Here is a 26117-nt window from a genome sequence, read left to right as displayed (position 1 = left end):
CGAGTTAACGTCTTAATTTATTTGGGTAAAGAAATTTCACGCCTTTTACTCTCATATCATCATAAGCTTATCGCGCAGGTTAGTCACACGTCGCACTATATATCCAATTCTAAGAGAAAAACTTTCACTTTTCCAATTTCCCAGCGGATGATTTTCACCTATTTCTCCCCTCCCCTCATTCGGTTGACTTTTGCACACAGGAGTTGCCTATATAACGGCGAAAAGTTTTCGGTCAAAAAACTTTCCGTTTTGGCCTTAATTTATATTAATGGCGCGCACTCGTCCCCTTCTCTTGTATAAATATTGCGCAGCACACTTTGAGTGCCATCTCCAGATGAATCCACCTCCGGTTGGTATACAATTTTCCTCGGGAAACGCTTATTAATTACATGCAAAATTAATATATTTGCTTGGGTCAAACATAAAATAACAGCAATTTTATTATTTTATTTATTAAACAACACTTATCGTATTCCGACAGTAAAAATAAATGATGCAATTAATAGGATTAATGTTAGGCCATAAATCCGAAAAGAGCAATACCGACAAATATACACATTATTACGATAATTATATTTTTTCTACACTCATATTTGATATTTCATTAATTAAACCTAAATATTCCAAATCTTTCAAAAAATATTTATTATAATATTTTAAATTAACATACATATAAAAAGACTTATGACTTGAAAGTTTTCAATGACAAATATTTATTAATTCAAAAAGCCTTATACAATGTTCTATACCCTTACAGAATAGAATGTAATCATTGATTTTTTACAATTAAGACTATTCTCTGAATTCCCTCACAAAAAAGTACCACGTTCAATTATAATTTACACTTTAATTACATATTTTAGTGATTTTTTTATAATAAATCTTAAAATAATAATTAGCAGAGAATAAACTGTGTATATATTTTAACCATCATGTATTTACAAACATGTGAATGAATGAACAAAATTTCTGTTTTTCAGTAACATACGTAAAAAATGTAAATTAATAAAAGAGAGTCACATTTTGAATCACTGTGCACGAGTTAATTCATCATCTCCTCTACATTTATCTCGGTCGCCTGAAAATTTATGAACAACAAATAGCCATAAATTATCGCCAAGGATAAAACAATGAAGCCTGTTCGCGGTACGATTCACCCTTCCCCCCCCCCCCCCTTCCCCAACCATTCGCGAATATTTATATTATCCCATTAGATAAATTTGACCCTTTGCGCGCACGTTGGCCGTTAATGCTTCGAGAGGTACGGAAAAGAGCGAGAGAGAAAGAGAAAAGAGGAAGACAACCTAAGAGGAAATGAGTGACATTTCATCCAAAAAGAGATAGATACCTAAAGGGTGAACTACGAAGAAAAGGGTGAGAAAAAAGTATACCAAGGGTAAAAACTTCGCAGCGAATAAATGACATCTGTCAGTCCCCTACACGTCGTTGGAGCTTCGAATTAACTGCGAGCCATACATACGAAATGATTCTGTGAAATGGAGCAGAAACTGTGTATATTATTATACACAAATATACCTATACGTACATATGTGGGTGTCTATAGAGATTAAAGTAGCCACCCCGTCGCGTCGCGCCATCGAGTTCACCGCAGTCTACGGGTTAAAAAGCTATTTCGTGTACCCGTCATAACTGCTCTAAATCGGTCACTATCATACATCATTCTTGTATAGGCTTCCCATTGTTCGATTTTTGGTAACACACAACTCAGATGAAATATTAACGATAATTACAATACTTACAATTAAACATCTTTATTGGAGGGTCAATTTTAATGCGTTTTTATTCCTAATTTTTCCTTCATTCTATCGTTCGACGATGCGTTTAATTTTTAAAGCGTTTTTTTTTTATCAAAAGCGGACGTGAATGAACCCAATTCTTACGATTATAAAAACATATTCTAATCTGGAATAATATTACGTATGTATATTAGGAACCTAAGGAACTTAATTCATTTTTATTCGATATGAGAATTTAATAAAATGAATTCCCTCCACAACGGAGACGAGAATTATAAAAGGAAATCTAATCGAAGTTTAAAAAATTATAAATAACTCAAATTACGATTTACTTCCTAACTTTCAACAAAAATTCGTACACTGACTCAAAATATAAATTTCATACAAAATAATTCCTTGTTTAAAAAATACAGCGCTAAAAATTTTGAATAGTCTACAAATGAATCAGCACTTCTATTAACCTAAGACTCTTTAAAAAAAGATTTCTTAAAAATTAATGCTATATTTTTTTCGATCTCGTTGAATTTTTATTTCTTCTAGTTTCAATTTTTATTTTATTTTTACAATTATTATTGGATCTATGCTGCCTCACCTAATAATTTTTAAACACATGGTTTGAGCTCAAATTTAAGCAAGTAATCAATCAATAAATAAACATGGTTACACTTGCAAAACTGTTAAATCATTTTTTCATGTGAATAAAACTATTTTATCAACTTTGATATTGTATCGCGCTTTTTCGACTTTATCTTTACATTTATGGTATTTAATTGTTTACATATGTAGGTAGATTTGGAATCGTTCTAAAAGATACATAACATGAAAACATTTTCAATCCAAAGTGGATTTTACGAAGTTTAAAAGTTAAGGTAGAACGAATCGAAAGCATATATTTATTTAAGCGTTAATAACAATACAATCAAAACACATTTGTTTCAACAAATTCACACTCAAACGCCCCAAGCAGCACATAATTCAATTCGCGAAGCTTTTACGCATCAACCCTTTTAGCGCCTACCGACGAACAAATAGATTGCTTAAATTGTAATCATCCGACGGACCACACCCTCGTATGATTCCGATTATACAATACGACGATAAATCGACACCATTCCTCGTGTATTTATTTTCTTTTCGAATCACGGTCTCCGCATGCGTACGTGTGTATTCAGATGGAGTCCGGTTTGCGGTTTACACGCGCAAGGCCGGCACAAAACCGGGTCATCTCAGGACCACACACAGCTTCCCAAAATGTGTGTCAAGGCCACACCCAACCTGGGGAGAAGGAGGACTTTACGCAACTGCGAAGTCGAAGGGCGAGCCTTGACAAACGCGTCGGATAAATCATAAGGAGGGCCCCCAGTCGCTAATGGCACTGGCCGATCCCTCCCTGCCATACTCTCGATCCCCTTCTCTCATTTCCTGGTTACTGTGCTGCAAACAACGGGAAATATTCACCACCCAGCTTCCACCCCCTATTTGACCCCCTCGGTGAAAACCTTTAGCATTGTGCCTGCTTAATCCTGAGATGAATGCTGACAGCGATGCCCGGTCGACGCAATTTGACGCTTTCTCTTCCCCGCATTCAATACTTTATACTTTGTTTTGTATTATTTTGAAATATACAGGATTTAAATAATTTAAATTGGATTAGGCCGATTTCCATTTACACATTTAAAAATTTATTTTTCAAAAGCAATCATATTTAAAGTACAACAAACTGCTATAGAATATATACATATGTATGTACCTATATATATGTACATATACATATATGTATGTACATACATGTATGAATTTATAGTTATCAATCTGTCTTATTCTAAAAGGTCAAATGTACATAAATAGATATATTTTGAAAATAAGTATTATTCCATGGAGTAAAAAAAATTGATAAGACACATTTTGAAACAAACAAAAATAATAATAAACCAGCCGAGAAGGAATTGAATCACTCATACCATTTTCGCTAACGATATTTTGTAATTGTTTTGGAAAATCCGTACATAAATAGAAAAATTCGACGTAAATTATCTGATACCATATAACTGTATATTTTCAGAAAAAAAAATATACTTTTACATCAAGAGTAGTACAATACTTTGGGAATAATAAGTAATTTAAACCCACAACATAAGAAAACCTTATTTTATTTTATATTAATACTCATATACCACAGTTTCTTTACATGTTACCCAAATATGACACTGGCCAGATAATACATAAATATATAAGTACTAGCTTTAATTAAGCACCAATTGAATTAGTGTATATATACTGTGAATGTATATTTTTATTGTGTTAAATACTTACATTCATCGAAAAAATATTAATACCTTCACAATATAAAAAAAATAGTTTTTAAGTCAATAACAGGACAATAGCAATTCGTAATCAGCGAACGAAACGATAAATCGTTTCTTTCGCCCTATATTAACTTGGACGCGCAATTTTACCTAATAAAATTTTACGAGGGTATATCTTGACCCGAGTTTATTACTTTGCTCAAAATAATAATAATAATGGAAAAAAAACAAGGCGAGAGAGGGTGGATGAGGACACAGAAATAAAACACACAGGTCGAGCCGAAAGGAACATACATATGTATGTGCATAGTGATTAAATAAAAATACATACATACATAGTGATATATGTACATACAAAGTGATTAAATAAAAATAATTTTGAATACGTTCTGAACTCGTCGCGGGTACAAAGGGATATGAGAAAATTCACATGGAGCACGAACCGAAAGCAATATATGAAACAAAAGGAATTCCCTCCCAGATGGATAAGAATCTGCTTCAGAACAAACATTTACATTCCCTCTTCGGCGTGTTTTTCTGCCAAGTATATCTAATACATACATACATTTATATATAATACATATACGTAATTCGTACAGCCCACACTAAACATAAAATATGTATCACACAAAAGGCGAACGTAAAATTTTCCAATAATATTGTTCTTCCCCCACGGGGAGAAAATGTGTCGCGCCTCATAATATACGACATAACGTGTCTAAATTATCTAGTTTTTTTTTTTCCTTTTACGGAGAATAAAACATAGGCATACTGTCATCACCGATGGTTTTGAACCGTGCTGTACTTGACAGTCTATGAGATTTGCGAACGTTAACGGATGCTGTAGCGTTTTATGAAGGAATCAACACCAAAATACGATTTCACAAATTTAAAAAATTGTTTAACTATAGATTTGATTATATGTGTACGAGTTTGAGATTGATATGTGAATGTAAATTAAAATCGACATTTTATTTTTTTGATGAAACAACGTCAGTAATCAGGTTTTTTTTCTTCTATTAATTGTTGTTTTACGTTGAACAATTTAAATACAAATATTTATACATCATATGTGCATTTTGCAATCGATGGTATAATGAACCGTAACAAATATTTTTGTCCATCTTTATTAAAAACAACATATATGTGAGGTGACCGTATTTCTCAGGACTCAAAATGGGAAGCACGGCCACAAAATCCCCCCCCCTCTCCCCCTCTTTATAAAAAAAAACTCCAATAAACGTTAAAAAGTTATAATTTTTTCTTCAAATGACTATTAATATTGTCAAGAATTTTTTTTTTACTGAATGTACAATTCTTGTGTACAACAAAAATAGAAACAAAATAAAACTATGTATATAACATTTGATGTTCATGACTGATTTTTTTCTGAAATGTATAAAATTAACTAATAAAATAACTACAAATTTTCCAATAAGATATTCTCGTTTTCTTTTAAATGAAAAAATTAAGTATTACTAAAAATTTAGATTTTTTTCAATTTTCATTTCTGCATTTCTTGAGTTTTTTTGATTTTTTACCAGAACATACATTTCTTCAAAAAAAAAAATTAAACGAGATAAAAAATGAATATAATATTATATTGTATTATACAGTTATTTAAAAATAATTATGATGAACATAATAAAACAAAACGATTATTTTTCAGAAACACCTAAAATGATTAATGTAACAAAATATATGTAAGTGTATATTTTAGTTAGTTTCCCATTGTTGACTTATGAGAAAAACGAAGAACAAAATAATTCTTCTGTCCATCAGGGGACGGACAAAACAGGACAAATCAAAAAATTTCACGAAAACAACGGGATGAACGCAAAGCTCGTAATAAACGGAACTGTCCCGGCCAAACCACGACATATGGTTATCCTATATATTATTAAGAAATTTAAATATGTAGTGTTAAAATAATATAATCTTAAATGTATATATTAATTATTTCTTTAAATAAATATTGCCTGCTGCAGAACTCCCTCTTTTGTTTCAGATTAAAATAAAAGTAATACTCTTATCTACATATATAATTATATTAAATGCGACATTATTATCTTATTATTAGCTCGCATATTTTCGGGTTTAAAGCTCAATTACATCTGCATATTATATGTACATATATACATTAATATAATGCTCAGCAATAAAGCAAGTGTTCATTTGATATACGTATGTACTTCAAAAAATATTTCTATATAACAAATTAAAAAATAATTCATTACATAAAAGTCATATAGTTTAATAATAGAACAAAAAATTGAACCTTATTTAAAAAAATTCATTGATATAATAGCATCCTATTTGAACCGTTTCATTCTTCGCCATCGAAATAGGAAAATTCAACGAACATTTCTAATATCCATTATCTGTGAAATTTTCCACCCCTCCGTCCGGAAACGTTTGATCGTCTCGGAAAATCGACCTCCCTTTTTCGACCAGTGCACACGGAGAAAAAAAATTAAGGGGTCGTACGATAAATCACAACGTCCGTGGAAATTACCGCGATGGAATGTTTAATTTAAAGTTCAACTCCACGTACTTTTATACGCGAGCTTAGAATACTACTAGTAAGTACATATGTTAGACATGAATAAAATACGTACCAGATATTTTCTCGGCGAGTAGTTAAGCCTGCATTTTACCATTCCTCGGAATGTTTATATCCTCTTGTTATTTGCAATATACTACACAAACACATACGTATCCAAATTTATTATTCGGTTCTTTTATTCACATATTTGACTTATTTTCACTGTTTCGTCGTCCGACATTTTCACACTGTGACTTTAATATTAACGAAACCATTAATTTAATGCGGTGTTGTGCCGTAAATATAATATTTGAACACCAAAAGTGTCACCAGCTATTCAGTATAAATTTTCAGGGACCCGAGTTTTAATTGAAGAATATTCTTTGCGCGTATTATTCATAAACTAGATCATGAAGACGTGATCAGTAATCGATTCTGAGTTCGAATCAGTCAAAATCTCGAGTTAGAATTTTCGCATGATCACAAAACTTCATATATTGTTACTACGTACATAGATAAAGTAATAATGTACTAGGTAATATATTAATTTATGTGGGAACCTTCACCAATCGCAAAGCCATTAACCGAATTATTTTTTATTCAATTCGAAACAATTTTCAATTTATTTATTTACATATACGTAGGTCAAACAAATGTACGATCATAGCAATACCAACAACATTGAACTGTGACAAATCATACTATTTGTTTCACTTGAAACTTATTCAAATGAATTCTTAGACTCGTATATTTGAGTTCGCCCTATCTACGAGTATTTATAATATAAAAAGTTTTGCAGTGTAAAACGATCATTTTTAATATAATTTATTTATAAAAATACTAAGAAGATGATAAGACCACATCTCATTTCAGATAAACGTTATCTGTACAAAGTATTGGAGCGTGAGTAATCTAGGAAGCTGCCAAGCTCAGCTGATCACGATATCACACACAGGTACGTACATACATCCATATCTTATTATACACATTCATAAACACACCTTAATATTTTTATTTTTATACTTGTCAGTTACTATCCTGTCAAGCGAGAGTTACCTTAACTCTGAGTCTTCGAAAAAATGCTGTTGTATTATTTAGATACGTAAACATATACATAATAAGACCTAAGTAGACTAGTCGAATTTGTTGAACTGACTACATAAATCTGTATGTATGTACATAAAATAGACTAATCCTGATTCCAAGTGGATATATTATTCAAAAAATAAACAGGTATATTACATTTTTAATTTAATATTATATCATAATTATATTCGAGTATACCTTTTACTTCACGTGATATCTAATTTATAAAAGGCTTTTATATTATATATGTAAATATAATTATTATCATAGATTCAAATGGATATTGTTTATAATTGTACACATTAATAAGTATTTATAGAAAAAAATATTTGAAACAGGTGAAAAATATTAAATCTAATCTTAAGAAACCTTTTAAGATAATTTAAGGTTTTTTAATTACACTATATATTTATTTTCTATGTATGTATTTACATATATATATCAAAAAGATTTAGCTATTCAAGTAATTGAAGAAATACGAAGATATTTATAAACATTTTTTTTAATAAATATTATTTTGAGACAACCTATACTAGCTATACAATCAAAAAAGAATAGTCTTTAAAGTTGATATTAAAAGAAAATAGATAATAGCTATGGATATAAAATAATACTGATTTTAAATAATCAACAAAATTTCTCACATACATATGTAGTTATGTATGTATGTAAAATTTTATAAAGCAATCTAAATCCATACCAATATATTTAGCAATAATATGAACGTCACCAATAAATCTCAAGTAATCACTAGAATCACCAAATAATAGATAAAATCAATAGATCAAAACCTCACACACACGTAAGTTCTTATAAACCACCAAAACCACGTCAAATAATTAAAAATGAAAAAAGTACTTCAATATTTCAATCAGAACATCCTTCCTAACTTGGTATCGCATACACAGTGAACGTACACCTACATTTATTAATTTTGATTAATCGTATTAATAACATCATTAATTACTAATACCAAATCTATGTGTATATAATCAACTCGCTTGGTAATACATAAACACACATCCACACATTACTATAAACCAAATAATCATCATCCCAAAACAACGCAAATTTGAAACACTACAACATCGGACGCGTCGATGTTTCCAGTACGCATTTTATGCACAGCACCGCGAACGCGTACATAAACAATGACCTAATTGCAATTATATGTCGCGAAACCGAACAACACGGTTTGTTTACATACAACACATGGCAACAACGTTAAATCGGCGCAGCATCCCTGAGGGGGCTTTCCGCGTTAGCAGTTTTCACTTTTCGCGAATTAAATATTCAGCGAGATGAGACTCCCGGGTCCCCGATTTGCAACGTAACTCCGAGTGGGGTCGAAGGGAGAGTAGGTACGAAGGGAGAGGGGAATGTGTACGGGGGGGAGGGTTTACGAGAGAGAATAGCGAGAGTCGCGTATCTAGCTGGGGGCCACCGGAGAGGCACTGGCGCGCATGGGGGCCGCTTTGGGGCCCCACCACCGCGCTTTCAGGCATTCACAACTTTCGAGCTTTTTTTACGTCGGTTTGTTCGTTCTTTTTTATTTCCACGCGAGTGAGCGTTTAGAAGGATGTATAATATATAAAAAAAAATAATGGAGGATTCCAACATTTTTTTCCTCCGTTGCGTGTAATATCTTCACCGTGACTATGAAAGGTGTAGAGTTGAGTTAATGAACGTGAAAAAGTAATTCTAATATTTTATTTTGGATGCTGACGGATTTTTTTTTTTAATAGGAGTGATATCAAATTGAGATTCTCTCGTGAACATATCGTATCTTTATCTCTGTGTGCGTTCATATACAAATGTTCATACCTATGTATATATGTATGTACATACATTTACTACCAAATGTAATGTTTCGTGTTGATATTTCTATGATTTAGTGTGAAATCGCATAAGTACAATATTGTCAATATTGTATAAATAAGTACAATATTGTACAAAAATTGGCAGTTGAATGATAGTGAACTTAAGATTTTTTTATAGAATGCTTCGTTTGACAGCTGTCAACTTTAAATTCTTATAAATTATTTAAATATCAAAAGAAAACTTTATTTTGATTTAACATTTTGAATTTACTTTTTTCAATTTTGAAAATTAATAAAAATTGAATAATAGTTTTAATAATCAATAAATCTTATGTGATTAAAACTTTACTTTGTTAGTGGGTTGGTAGTACGACGTGCACGACCGCATGGTGCATTGGCGTTCGAATTACAAATTCACTTATGTACATTGAGAAGATAATCTGCAATTCTATCGTTGCATCTGTACTCACTACTCGAGTCAGTGAAATTATAATTTCACTGTAACATACACATATGTACATATTACAATTCTAGTTGAGTTTCTCGCAGTGGGTGAAATTTAAAACAAATGGGTGAAACTTTTTCAGAAATCGATACTGGATTCCGACCCTTTCCAAAAACCGCCATGGTTTAAGGTACCATGTGATACGTACATACCTATATGAGTTAGTTCTAAATTGAAAGCTGAAGACGTGTGAAGTGAATAAAAAAACGAGCATTTAACTTTACAAATATACATTTTTTTACATATATGTATGTACATATACCAGGAAGGCTTAACAGGTAACCCCAATACGCCTTCCTGGCCAATTACAAACATTGTAGCATTTTTTTTATTATTATAAAGGTCGCTGAATTACGATACACTGAAAAACTCGCAAATTGACGAGACATCTATGAATTGTACATATATTTTATTGTACATTAATCAATCTCAAATAGTGGTGACATAGTAGGTAGGAAAAATATTTAGCCAATTTTACCGGGAACCGTTTCAACAATGAAATCAGGGAAAATTGGAAAAATTTTAAAAGAATCGATCGACCGATAGTCACAAATATCCACGTCTGACCAGCAGCACTACAGATATACTCAGAAATTTTTTTTTCAATCGAGGTCAGCTCATGGGATCGACCCCGGCGCCTCTCGACGCTAAGCAGAAGCTTAACGACCGAGCTATGCTGCTGGCTATAAATTTGTATATACATATATACATACATACATACATACGTACATATATACAAACATTATTAAATCGCGAAATAAAATTTTACCCCACGTTTAAACATCTGCCAACAAGACACGACTCGAAACAAACAGCATCGCATTTTTACCAACCATAAATAAGAGTTGGAAAAAAGCAAAACTGGACTGAAAAGAATTGAAGCGGTCGGAACGAATGTGGCGTCCGTCGGTAAAAAAATGGTTTCGCGTGCGGTACCGACCCGAATGAAGACAAATGGACCCCTTTTCCAATATCAGATCATACATAATTGAACGAGAGCGAAACGAGAGAGAGAGGGTGCCACCGGAGGCCCTCGAAACCGACGATTGACGATCCACGAAGCGTACGTAGTGGCGCGTCGCGACGCCCATCGACGTAGATAGAGGCCAGTTCGCGTAAGGACGCTCGGCGTTTGACATCGCACTTCCGGTTCACGATACCGATGATTTCGGTGGTGACTGTCTAACATGACATACTGCGTGATATTTCTCCCTCAAATGATAAATCTAATTATGATTTTACTTGAACGAGACGTGGTTCGGAAATGCGCGTCCGTGAGGACAAGGTTTGAAAGTTGATGCAGTCGATTCTCACTCGGTCGGAAAATTGCGGGAAAACGGAAATAATTAAAACGAATGATATTTTCAGTGAAATGATAGTATATAAAAAATGAAAATATATAAAAAATAGGTCAGCTTTTTTATGTTACTAATTATTGTTTCAGCTGTGAAGTTGATTATTTTCTGTACATATATTGTTGCAGTATTTTGTATTCCATCATATGTATGTATATAAAATTTGGTGATTTAAACCGACGGACCAATCTAATAACATGACCCATTAACGAGCTCTTGGAGTTTTTTCAAATTTAATTTACCCTAGTAACGTATTTAATTTGCAATGAAACATCAATTTGAACTTCATTCTAATACTATTGATGTATGTACCTCTTCTTCTAATAACTTAAATTAAAATTAAGTTTGTTTTTTCATGATTTTTAAACTTATTTGGTTATCTATTTATTATAAATACGGTTACATGTTAATATAGCACTCATCTGAGAAGTCATACTCTCAGACTCCAAAAATATATTTACTACAAAATAATTACAGAATCCTTCTTTTCAAATACAAAGTTTGGAATAATCTATCCAATTAATTATTACCTTTAAGTAACTTAAACCATTTTAAAAATAAACTTGATAATTCCTATAACATAAATAGGTTTTTGTAGTTCTTTCCTTTTTAAGTTAAGTTTATCTTTTGTATTTTCTCTTGTTTATTTTGAGTTGATTTCTTTTCGTTTTTTTTTTGTTTTTGAATTTATTTTTTCATTATCTTATTTGGCATTTGTATTTCTATACTACTGTATGATTTTAAAACCCCTTGGGTTCATTGACTTTGCCGCTTTTCCCAAGTATTCTTAAATAAATGTTGAACTAAAAAATCTCATTAAATTCTTTATCTAAAAAAATACAATTTACGTTATTCTTATACCAAAATTTTAAATTTACAAATATTTACATATATACATATATGTACATACATATGTATTACACGATACATATTCAGAATAATAAAATAACTTTTCAATACTGCAGTGTTATTAAAAAAATTTCCTTTTTTCCCGCGTCATATTATACATATATAGGTATAGACGATAGACGAATACGCCTGAAACTTTCCAGCTTCGGAACAAAGACCATTTGGGGGGATGAGGGGGTCGTTTTTCTTTCACCGTTTTTCCATTTTCACGTCTGTGTCACAAGTGTGTTGCGCTTTTTACCAGTCGCAACCATTCAGGGTGCCTTTTACAGGCATTTTCTTTTTTTTTGTTTTACCTCCCCTTCCCTCCCTCTTCCACTGACCGCAGAAGAAGCTCCGGAAACCCACTACTGAGGACAATTTTAAACTTGCGACGTCGTTGCTTGTTAATAATAACATAAAAGTCCCGGTCGGAATTAAATTCAACCAAAGAAATTCAATTATTCTCATCAAGATTAAAACCGCTCATCCTCAAAGTAGTAGCAAAACCGGGGAATTAAGGTGGCTGGGACACAAAATAAGTGAACGTCTACAGTTTCAGATATACGATAAAACTTTAGCATTTTATATTTTTATTTTTTTATTTTTATTATACATAAATTGATCAAGCACACTCGTTTAACAGATTGCTCCAAAGCGACGAGTGTGCTAAAAAGATTAAGAAAGGAAAAAATTACAAGAAACATATACCTTTTTATATATAATACACACATATATACGTACATATGTATGTACACATATGTATATTATATGTATATATAATATACCGCGAATACTTTGCATATATAATATACCGCGAATAATTTTACCGAAGAAAAGTTTGCCAAACAATGAGGAATTTTTAGACAATGAAACCCCGTCAGAGTGCAATAACATAAAGGCGATAATTTCATGAATGGAAACTTGTCCGCAAATTTGGTCTAATGTAAGCTATGTGATCCCATTGTTGGATGCTGAAACTTTCCCACTCTATATATTATATATCGTATACTTAATACGTGTATATTGAAAGAGAAAAGCCAAATAGGAAGGCAAAATTGTGAAGTTGCAATACAACGGAATCAAATTAAATTTTAATTAATGATTCATAAAATTTCATTGTACATACTCAATTTTATGGTAATTAATTAATATCAATAAAAATTTTATCCGTTTCAAGTTATAATTAAATCAAATATTTCAATTAATATCGATTGTTATTAGTCGATCTATTAACTAAAAAGTCATTAATCCTTACGTATATTTACATATAACGCACTAATGAAACTGTCAATCAGTTCCCTCTGCGGACATTTAATTCAATATACCTAATAAGATATCACAACTTCAAAACGAGATTAACCATTACGTTCGTTAGTGATTCAAAACTTTTTTTTTGTGACACGTCAAATCTCATCTTCTATAACAAGAACCTAGTACAAACCCGATGCCAAATATTTAGCCCGTTAACTGCCGGCATCCGTGCCAAGAGAGTTACTCGGCCACTATCTACTACACTCATACCGACTCCTAGTGTATTTGATGTACTCATACACATATACATATATGTACATATACATATATGTACATATATACATATATACATGTAGGAGTGACGACTTTCGGAGGTCAATACACCTTTGGACTCCGTTACACCATTTTCAATGAAGAGATAGGATGCTAGGGCGCAAAACGTTACGGTTACGCTACTCTATGCTTGTACTCATTAATTGCAGATAATGACTTGAATATTTCTTGCCTTGTGCCCTGGATTTGTCCCGTAAATTTATACGAGAGCCGCTAGCTTTTGAAATGCGCAGATTTAAGCCCTATTTAAAACTGCGCGTGAATCCTCAAAGGCATTCAACATTCAAATAACATTGAGAATAACTTTTCGATATTAACCATTTAAAATATTGAAATGAAAAAAAAAAGTATTTAAACCTATGTATGTATATTTATATTTATATAATAAATAGAAATCCTTAATTCGATCGATCTCAATTACTTCAAAATTTGTCCCTTCAAGAACAAGGCCGTTGATATATAGGCACATTAAAAGAATTCAGACAACTCTAATGATGCACTAATTAGAACACTTCATCCGAGTGAACTGACTCGATTTGAAAATTTTAATTAGAGATAAATTCGGGAGACAGAAAATACACATTCAAAGTGAAATTTCCTGACTGAAAAACGAAAATAAACGAACTCTCTTTGTCGCTATTTTACTAAACGAAAAAAAATGAGAGTATTCCGTTTATTATCGATCAAGTGTGGTCGAATTTGAGCAATAAGTCCATTTAATCCTTTTTAGACGCCCAATTGATCTGATTAGAGACCCATGTTCTTATTTTCATCTCTGACAGAGAGCTTTCGGCAATGGACCAAACCTCTCTTTGCGCAAAAAAGGCACTTAGCATCAAAGGTAATATCGAAACTGGATTTCAAGGGAATCGAAGACGGATACCGTGACAATCTGTGAAAATCCTTTGTTTGCCGTCTATCTTTTATCTCTTACGTAATTTCATTTAAGGACCCTTAAATGATAGTTCCACATTTACATATTTAAATTTAAATTCTATTTAACAACCAGAACCAATAATTGTACATAATATGTAATATCTTGATTTAATTTCAATAACAAAATATAATATATTTAACCTAAAACAAAAAGAAAAATTTGGATTTGATTAAGAATTGCAAATACAAAAAAAAATAAACTCAATATTACAGATTATTACAGATTCTTTAAAGGGCAAAAAAGCGTATTTAATGATGTACATATATATGTAAAAAGCAGATGTATACCGAAATTTAATAACTAATTTTCCTTCAATTTTGAAAAGTGACAAAGAAAAACACCTGCCAAAACGTTTTATAAGACGTTTAATTAAAATTAAAATAATTACTAACATCGGTTTTACATCCTACCACCATGATTGATTATACCAGATAAAGCCGCATCACTTGAAAGTATGCCGTCAAACTTTTCCAAAATTTTAATGCGAGATTCGCATACAACTAAAATGAATTTAATAACATTAAAGAAAAATGATATTAATCCGTCAAAGAAAACATTTGCATTAGGCAAGGGAAAACTCTCGAGCGTTAATCCTTGTGTCGCGCCTAAATCCGCAAAGATAACTCATCAACACACTCCCGAAGTGTACGAGATTATAAATAATCCCACGCGGATAATAATCCTTCTAGGCGCAGGAGACACAATATATTCGGAATACTTACAAAATAAATTAATTTATCGACCGAAGAAAAAGAAAGGATCGCGTTAGAAGTAAACGGAACGAAAGAAGGTGTGTAATGATTTTTTATTGCAGTTTTCTACGACATGGAAGTTTTCCACGCGATGTGAAGTTAAAGAAAAACTGTGGAATTTCCTCTTCAAATCCCAAGCAATATCTTTCAAATGCTGCCTCCCCCACATTCACTCCGAATTGCGTTTTATTACAAATAAACTTTACTTTCTTAAGCGATATTGAATGAACACGATTCGCGCGCTGAAAAACGATCAAAAATCGCAATGATTTATTCGGACGGAAATTGCTCTCGAAAATGAACTGCATGAATCATTATTATCCGATTTTTCATCGCGTCAAACGCCAATAATTTATGACGCTCTCAAAATCATTTTTGTAAAATACGAAATCAAATCAAAATATTTCGTTAAAATATAACATTATACGAGTAGTAAATATTCTATATATTTTAGAGAAATAAACAAATCTTGATGATTTTTTAATGGCGTTCCTTTTCAACGTGATGAGTCGTCTCCTGCGGGCAAAATCGCTTCGTTTCAAAGCCCCTGACAAACAATATGAAAAACATGAAAACTTTTGAATTTAAGAAAACATAGTTTCCATTTTCCGATAATAATAATAGTTTTATACGTACTGAAACAACATCAGTGAACACATTCTCATATCGGGAAAATTCAATATTTTATTTTTCAAGCGCTGTCGACCATTTTTTCGAACGGTTTCGGGGAATCAAAAATAAAAACACATAAAAATAATCATTTCTCGACAATAATATTCGCGGATCTGAAAAGAAAAATGAATTTTTAGATAACCTGACATATTGAATATATCATTTTCATACATGTATTGTTTTTTTTTTTGAAGCATCTCATATTTGGTAAATCCTCGGTGGAAAAAAAGATTCACAACATAATTTTTTGCTTATTAATGTTACATCATATACACATAAATGACTCACCCGTCATCAATGACTGACTAATTGCTTCATTAAATTATACTTGTAAAATATATTTTAGGCTTACTAATCGTTCGTGCAAAAAATAAATCATATTCCTAGTACGTATGTACATACTAATACATACATGCATAAATTTAAATGTATATCAAGTTAGATACCCCAAGTTAGATAACCATGATAATATTTATTGCTTTTAAAAAAATTCAAAACTAATGTATTAATTAATGTGAGATATCATATTTAAGTAAGGTACATACATAAGTACCTTAATCGGATGAAAATTAAGTCCAAAGAACAAAAAATATAAAATCTGTTTTAAATTAATTTAACTTTTAAGCCGATCTCAATTCATTGGAGAATTAAAAAATGACTTCTTAAACGAAAATCATGTGAAACGTATAAGAGGTTAGTAAAAATATGAACCCCTTGAACAATTGAAATAGCTTCAAGTTAACAGTTTTTTTTTTTTTGAAAGTACATACAAAAGCCAAACTATGGCAGATTAACCTCTCGACTGTGTAATTTATAAAAATAAAAAACCCTCATACATTTTGTGCCCCGGCATAATGACAGAATTATACACGCTCCCAAATAAAAGCAGTTGCTCGGCTCCGCATAATTTGTCACAACTGCGAGCTGTAACAACAAATTCAAAACATCCCCTGCGAACGTAATTTTTTCCCCTTTCGCTAAATTTATAATATAAATAACGAAAGCACTGTCACATTAATTCGTTCGAGAAACCGTGTTTATGCCTCGAAAACTTATTGGATAAGTGATTGATCGAACAAACAATAAAGGCGCAGTTTGCAGTAATTCGCCATATTTACCCGTTTGTACTAATTGGGCTGTGTGCATACAAATGAACTTTGAACTTGCAGCTGGTGGAGTTTAATGCATTTTTATACAGCTTTATATAGACTAGGGAAAGAGTTGAAAGCCACGTAATGAATAAAATCCAATAGCCTATAAAAAAGACAGTATTCATACTTTACTGCCGATCAATAAAATATATTCATAACCGTAATTATAAGTTTTGTGTCCGTATATAATAAACACATATGCATATGTTTAAATTATCGATTAATATGAACGCAAATAACTACCAACATTTTTTTTTGTTTTTTGAAGCTAATATAATATAATATTTTCTCAAATTACCTCTGAAATTTGTTATGATCGTTTCACTTATATCACTTCAACACCGAATCTATATAAATCCAGCTACATTCATATGTAGATAAGTAAACAGGTGCATTTATTATATATATTACCTCTAATCTATTTATAAAAAAATAGCATATTTTGTGATAATCCTGTTTTTTCCCTATACTTTGTAATATGTTTATACATAAGAAAAAGAATAACACAAAGGGTTTCGAGATAGATTTTCCGAGCTTGAATCGCGAAAATTTCAAATCGATTACATTTTCCATTATACGGTTGGTTGCGACCTACATAAATGCATACCTATCTAGATACTTGCGTTTTATCCTACAGGAATCAAAGGTCCTGAAAATTATTTTTCATTAAAATTATCACTTTGATAGATCAAACATATCAAACTCAAACACCAGCCTACCAACCATTTTTTTTGAATTTCGATTTCAATTTAACAATTTCCAATTTAACGGAATTTCGATTATTTAAGCGTACGGTTAATACATACATACGTATACTAACGTGAAAATTTTAAAATCCCTTTTGAAGGAGTTTTATAACTACTTACATACATATGTACATTGCAAACTAAAGTTTTCAACTTCATACATGCATACATACATATACTCGTACTTTAGTACACAAACAACAAAACTCTTTTCTCAAAACAATTAACTCTTGAGAAAAATATAGCCATTGGTTTACTAACTTTAAAATAATTTTCATATGTGAAAAACTCTAAACGAGCTATTTTAATAAATTAAATCATTCGGTGAAATGACACACGTATAAGCCTATTATATATATGTGAATTTCATTTCACAATTCAATACTGCGTCTTATTTTTGCGTTTTTTAGAACACTATTCTTATCGAAAACCTTAATAAATGCCTGTACAGCGTACTCAAAGAATCAATAAAATTAATCATATTCTAAATTTATTATTTCACTTAGCATAATATCATATTTTTTACTATAAAATGAAACTCGCACAACTTAAAATAAATACTTTAAGCTGGGAAGAGTGAAATTTTCCGATATCAAGCTCTCTAGCGTGAAGCGCATCAAAAGGCAACGTTGTTGTATATTTCCTAGGGCATTCGCCTGAAACGTCTTTTGTTGAAAAACCTCGCCTGAAAGGGTACAGACCGACATAAGGAGCTTGGAAAAAGGGTTTCTATTATTGAGGCTCACAGATACTGTGGTTGTATGAACGACTTTTCACAGAAATTTTCACAGTGCACCAGAGAAGCGAGCGAGAGAGCTACGGGGCGATCTTCCGCACTCGCATGCTGCAAAACTTTAAAAATAAATGCACCCCGCAAAAAACCCCACACAATCGCTCTCTTAATTGAATCCATGATTATTTACCTTTAGGAAAATAATGTATTAATTTTCCACGCTCGAATCCCCAAAGAATTTTCCCCAACATTTAAGCAAAACGAAAATTATTAAATTAACCCATAAATTTTGTCAGCAATTTTCCGACAACGATGGCGATAATTGAACGCTTCCCGCTTAACAAATTACCTTCAAAAGTGTGATTTAATCTAATGACATAATTAAATTAAATGAAAACGAAACATTTGGTCGCATTTGATAACATAATGTATAAACGCTAATGCGCAAAACTAATCTAAAAATATTCGAAATTTTCCAAATTTAATGAAAATATGAAAATTCATACCGTCTATAAAAAAAGTCACGCCAATATTTCATATTCAAATCACTTCACATTACGACAGCAATGTGTTTTAAATTAAATATTTATGAGAAGCTTTATCTTTGAATATTTTGACGGAACTCTCCATCCGTTGGAACGAATACGTACTCGTATGTATAATTATACAATTTTTTGTACGGCAAAGTTTCAAGATTGATTTCTCTAAATACTCGTATACGTAGATATGTACATACATACATATGCACCACCCGAATATACCAAACAAAAACGCTAACGTTCGCAAAACTTAATCGACACAGCAGCCTCCGGGTAATAGAATCGTACAGAAAAAGCAATTCTAAATGATTGCCGATCTTATAAGAAGAAGAAAAAATAAATCGCACAGAAAATAAGTGAATTAGTGGCGTTTCCGTATACCTCGTGTTCGAATGACACTTGTTACTACCGACCAGGATGGGGTGGGGCTAAGAATTAACGCAAAAGGGAGACGAAACGCAGTTCGTTAATCAACAAGAAATTCTCTTACACACACACATACACATGCTTAAGACATCGTCAATTTCAGCTCTAATTAAATCAGACATACCTGGACGAGAAAATTAATGTTCAAATTTGACATACCTTAATATGGAATCCATGCTTCGATCTAATCACCCCCATATAGAAAATGTATCAATGTACACCATCACAAACATTTTGTTTACATAAACTATTGAAAATTTAAACATCAAACACTACGTACGTATGTACATATTTACGTATATAAAAATTGACTATATATTATATGTAATATAATATAAAAACCACTACTTTTGACACATCAGATATGATCACAATCGATATATATATATATATATATATATATATATATATATATATTATCACAGTTCACATTAGGTCCGTTTCGTTTAAAATTTACGATGATCTCAGTTGTTATCGGTTCACCGTCACGTTAATGAGCTGGAGGTCACGGGAGAGTCCTGGGCGTGTATTTCAGGACTCGGAGATCCCTTGATGAGGGTTTTGGCTGATGATGGTAACATAACCTAAAAGGGTGCGCGCGACGCTCTACAAAGCTCTACGAACCGGGGGCTCGTAGCGAACGGCGCGTACCATTTCGCTGGGGCCTTTCCTGTGTGTTAGGGTGTTGTGCGCGCGCTTCTGTGGTAGAACGGTGGTAGTGGTGGTGGTGAATGGTGATGGTGTTGGTGAGGAGGTTGCTGTGGGGTTTCCAAGGGGGTGAGGTGGGTTTTCATGGGGATGGCGGTGGCCGCCACGGTCTAATGTGACATTGAACGGCCGTTATGCGAAACCGCTCAAATAAAATAATGAATCGCGGTCAACGTGTGATAATAGAGAGTGTGTGTGTATGTGGGTGGTAGGTGGGTGGGTGAGTATGTGGGGGGAGAGTATGTGTTAAATACTATTTTTATTATTATTGTGTAGATGGGTGGTGGCGTGTAATGTGCTAACGCTATTGCTCGAAGGGGTATATAAAATTCTATTGTAGTAACAGCCGAGTATAATCTCTAAAATTTTATTCCACATGATAAATATGTTTTGTATTATTATACAAATGCACATATTTAATAACTGAAATGTTTACATGGAATAAATGAGGATTTCAAATCCAAAATACGTAGTATACTCATTTCATTGTTTCATTTTAACACAGATAATTTAAACACAATATGCTTTGGATTTAAGTCTGCTTTAAATAGTCTTCAGTTAAAAATACATCCATATCAGTTACCGGTGGCCGTCACCACATCGAAAGTCGAAAAATCGAAATCTTTATGACGATGTTCGTTTACCATGCATACATATGAAGAGCGGGTAGTATATACATATACATATATCGGTGACGAGCGGTAAAGTTCACTCTCTTTTTGTCGTACAGCCTTACGTAATTTGCGCGAGCAGGATACAAGAGGAACAGGCTGTTCCTCTTGTATCCTGCCCGTGCACATTAAGTAAGGCTGTACGACAAAAAGAGAGAGAATTTCACCACACGCCACTGATATATATTATATACATATATTATGCATAGTACCGTTTACCATGCATACATTCTTTTTGATCTTTCGACTTAAGATCTTTCGATTTTCGATCTTTGCTTTCCAATATTTGCTTTCCGATGCAGTGAACCAGGCCCTTTTCTTGTATGTGCGGTTAAATTTTCGCGCCTTTCTAAAAAAATTACGTTTTCAACAAACAAAAAAAACTTATAAATAATAATAGTAAAAATTTACCAAAATTGTATATTCATTTAATTTTTGCCAAAATCTTTTCGTCCGGCTTTCATTTAAGCAAAAGCTTGAGGCAGGTCATCAAACTATAGTTTCAATTTGATTACTCTGTAGTTTTTCCGGCCACTGCATTTGTTGAAATACCTAATTCACTTTCAGACACTTCATTCTGTTCTGTTACACTTTCAGCATCACACCCCTTGTCGATTATAATTTCATTTCCGCGCCCATCCCATAAATTTTATAGCGTTTTTTGGTTTTTAATTTGCTCCTTCAACCTCTCTAGCGTATAGACGGCACGCAAATCTCGTTCTATTTAATATTTACACTTCTTTTTTTCACAAAATGTAAAATTTGTTAAGCTAGTTTGGCGCCTTTTTGGTCTCACGCCTCTGTGCCAAGCACCGCTTGCACAGGCCACGCGCCGGCTCTGTGTATATGTACATATATGTACATATATACATATATATTGTTTTTCTTCAAAACTTAATCTTCTGAAAGATTTGTCGAACAATCTATCGAGAATGCAAAATTCCAAGGCCTCGCTATTTGTTTCGGCACGCTCCACACAGATTTTTTCTTTGGGAATCGTTTCGTGAGCCCTTGCCATATTAGTATTGAAGAAATTCTGTATAAATTTGTGTTATTAAAAAAAAAAAGATCAGAATGTTTGATAGACAAAAAACAAAATATTCTTAATGAAAATTCCATAAATGCTTAAAGACACAAATAATTTGAAAAATATTTTATCTTCGATGGCACGCCTACATATATGTACTTAAAAATTCGCCAGTACTGCGAAAGAAACATAATTGAAACGGCGAGTTCGTGCAAGCGAACGACGCGATGGACCATACCATAACAATCCATTACCACTACCACTACCTCAGTTAGAGCCGATTCCGGTTTCCAAACTTCACAGATCCGAGTGAAAAATAACAATATGGGCGACAATTTGAATTTATTGATTTGACTTCTTGATATTTTTCAATTATAGGTAAAAGACTTTAGGGAACTAGCCGAGTATTTCTAGTCCAATGACGGCACGCCACTGATACATATGTATATGTATATGTATATGTATTAAATTGTATTATGATAATTTATAAGAATTTAAAATAGGTTTTTGAGCTATTTTTCCTGTTATGCTGATAACAGCAACATTGCATTGAAATGAAATAATACTATAAATACTAACAAGAAAAGCAATGAGTAAAACAGATAAAATTAAAAAAAAAATTTAAATAAAACGACTGGATCAGTACCAATTAGAATATGTATACCGAAAATGTATTGTGAACATAATCTATGAAAAATAAAAAGCATTTCAAAATCAAAATTCAATTGTTTCACTTTACGCTTGAAAAATTATTTCAAGGTCTTTTATTTTTTTATTTATATACTATGTATATGTATGTATGTACATATATACATATTTATATATACATATGTATGTATATATGTACATATATAAACGTGCATTCAAAAACATAATATCAGAATAATGTTTATTGCATAAATAAAAAAATAACGAAACAATACTAAAACCTACAATACGATATTTATGTTTGCATTATATGCTTTGTAAATTTAACTTGAATTAATTTTACCATCGATGTATTCATATAATTAAGGATTTAACCAAAATTAAGTAACTTTTAAAGAATCGATTCGAATGTATAATATTTTTTATGTGTATTTTTAAATTTAATGAGAAAAATAAAAATTTTGACGCAATATGCAAATTGACTCGCTTTCAAAATTATCTCTCTTGTTTATTTGGCCATAAATCGTTGTCTTAATTGAATTATTAACTTTGTAACGTAAACTTTATTTTGCCTTTTAATCAATACCATAATATAAATACCAAAACAAAATTATAAAATTAACCAATTTTTATAAATAAAAACCGTTCGCATTTACCCTGAACTGAACTGAACTGAATTCCTCTCGTCGTGTAATTGATAGTAGTAGCAAATGTATATACAATTCAATCGAACCTACATACATACAAATATATGTACATACATATTTATAAAATATTTCGATGTACATATATTTGATATATGTATGTATGTGTAATATATTCAAAAGATACACTACGTATTATATTTTTAAATTAATTTGCAATTATCATTATTCGATCTCGGAAAATTAAAAAAAATATCATAAACTTACAACCGATAAATAATACGTAAAAATAATAGTAAGTATTTATATTTTTCAATAACGACCCAATAAGTATTACATACTCGCATCACCTTCCGTCCCGATGTGATCAATGTACAACGTCAACAGGGGTTTAAACTTTTTGACGACTCATTCAATTCATCACATAAAACCTAACATAAATAAATGTTCACATAAACAGGAGTACGAGAGAATGTATTGCGCATACATACATATAGAAAGAGAACTAACTATGTGTGTAAGTCTGCGTGGGTGTAAATGTAGGTACGTTATCCCTTTTTGCGAAACACACATACATATACCCATCCGCACACCCTACTCACGTACACATACAAAAAGCCCAGCTGCATCCTGAGAGACCACGTGACGTCACCGATCGATAAAACGAGCCTTCGGAAAAGCGGTCCCGCTCGCGCTCTAGCTTCGTCCCGTTCGCGAGATTTTCCCGATTTCCCGGAACCGCTCTGGTCGCGTCCCACTCGCTCCTTGCGCACTAGAGCGAGATAGAAATTCACATTCAAACGATTCGCGCGCGCCTTACGCGACCAATTCCAAATTTTCCCTTTTTTTTATTTAGTATTTTACTTTATGGATGGGATTTGTCGAAAAAATATCTGAAATATGTACATACGTACATGTACCACACTTGTGTGTAATACGTTCCTGCGGTGATCGAGTACCGTTTTTGCTGCTGTGATCACAATATTTCTGCTGCTGTGTTCACATTTGTGCTTAAACGCCATGTTTATAATCAACGCATAATAAATAGTATACACAAAAAATTCACACAACATTAGCTTACGTACCTTTTGATGACTGGATGCAAACACGTGGAAGTCTCGTATCAAATATAATGATTTAATTATTTTCAACAACATTTTGAATGAAAAAATTAATAAAAAATTTTGAAACTGAATGTTTTTTCATTTAACAATCACTTTTTCCTTTTTTCTGTGACTCCACTGATTTAAAATTTAATTTAATTTATTTTTAATCGGAAGTATGTACGCAAATAAAACGATATCATTCTTAATAAAATCTTGAAAAGAAAATTCGTGCAAAAGTTTAATCTACATCGTTAAGTCGGAACTAAATTACCTATTCAAAATTAGTATCGCATATTTTTGCGTCCAATTTAAAAATCAAATATAAAATTACGCGCGAATAATCACACCTACATTGGCTGAAATCGAAAGCAATTGAAAAATATATACATATGATCAAAATGAAATGAAACCAACCTCACTAGACGTCAGATAGCAGAGACGAGAATCGGTGCTTTCGATGGAAGCCTGCTGGACCATGCCGTATCTCTGCGACTCGCGATCGCTCAAATACTCCGACCTCAAGCTGTCTTGCCGATCAAATAAACCGCTAAAAATAAAATAAAATAATTGAAACACTCCCCCAATCCGGAATTCCAACCATCCTTCAATTCCAATTTAACATACCGTTGCTCGAACGAGTCAGCCCTGTTGCTCTTATAGCCAGAATCGTTGAGGCTACCTTCGTGACGCAGACTAGGAAGAGAGTCCCAAGGTGATCTACGGGGTTGGCCACCGATGCCTACGCCCCCGGGGCCCCCAGGGGCCATGGAGCCACCGTCCCTCGAATTTTCCCTGGAGCCGGTGCGCCAACCGTCCGAATGGCGAAACCATTGACTTCGAGCAGATTCGCCAATGCAAGATGCGCAACGTGAGTTCGATACAAAACTGCAATAAGAATGAATTCAATTAAAACCATATATATTATCTCAATTTTTCTATTTTCATAATATTAAAATTATACCTTGAATTATGATCGCTCATATAACCCTGATCGCGGTCACGTATTTTTTCCCTAGAAAATCAAAAAATGGATATTTTTTTAAATTGTTGAACTCCTGAATTCAATAAATTTACTAGTCATCGATAAGATCTTACCTAGTATTATGATCACTAAGATACCCTCTTTCCCGATCTCTCTCCCTGTCTCTCATCAATTCGTTTCGATCACTGAAATTATATTAAAAAAAGATTATTAATGTTTAATGTAGTTAAATAATATAAGAGATGTAGATAATAATATTATTTAATATATTAAGATTATAATACTAATAAGATGTAGAATAATTAAGATTAATAAAGTTTGGTGTAGTTTAATAAGCTTGAAAATATAAATATCATTATTTTAGAAGGTTAGTGATATTCGTTTTCATTTAAATTTATTTAAAAAAGTTTTCATCGTACTGTGTGGAGTACGTGAGTGAAAAGTACGTAAGAAAAATATGTGGAGTACGTGAGTGAAAAAATATATATAAAAGCTCAAATAGTACCCGAGAGAATATAAAAGAGTA

The 26117-nt window shown here is 32.2% G+C and overlaps 1 protein-coding gene across 1 annotated transcript in view; it reads right to left on the bottom strand.

The window, feature by feature from the left end:
- sif (guanine nucleotide exchange factor still life) overlaps positions 1-26117 on the bottom strand; it is a 262789-nt gene that overhangs the window by 206617 nt on the left and 30055 nt on the right. Inside the window, exons 17-20 of the mRNA XM_077428526.1 lie at positions 25705-25776; positions 25571-25621; positions 25234-25494; positions 25024-25156 (exon numbers count right to left, since the gene is read on the bottom strand). Of these exons, the coding sequence (XP_077284652.1) occupies positions 25024-25156; positions 25234-25494; positions 25571-25621; positions 25705-25776 (517 nt within the window). The remainder of the gene's footprint in view (positions 1-25023; positions 25157-25233; positions 25495-25570; positions 25622-25704; positions 25777-26117) is intronic.

This window comes from Arctopsyche grandis, chromosome 4 (assembly GCF_051622035.1).
Source record: "Arctopsyche grandis isolate Sample6627 chromosome 4, ASM5162203v2, whole genome shotgun sequence".
Lineage (NCBI taxonomy): Eukaryota > Metazoa > Arthropoda > Insecta > Trichoptera > Hydropsychidae > Arctopsyche > Arctopsyche grandis.
Note: the sequence above shows the minus strand (reverse complement) of the source record. Positions and strands in the feature narration are given on the sequence as shown.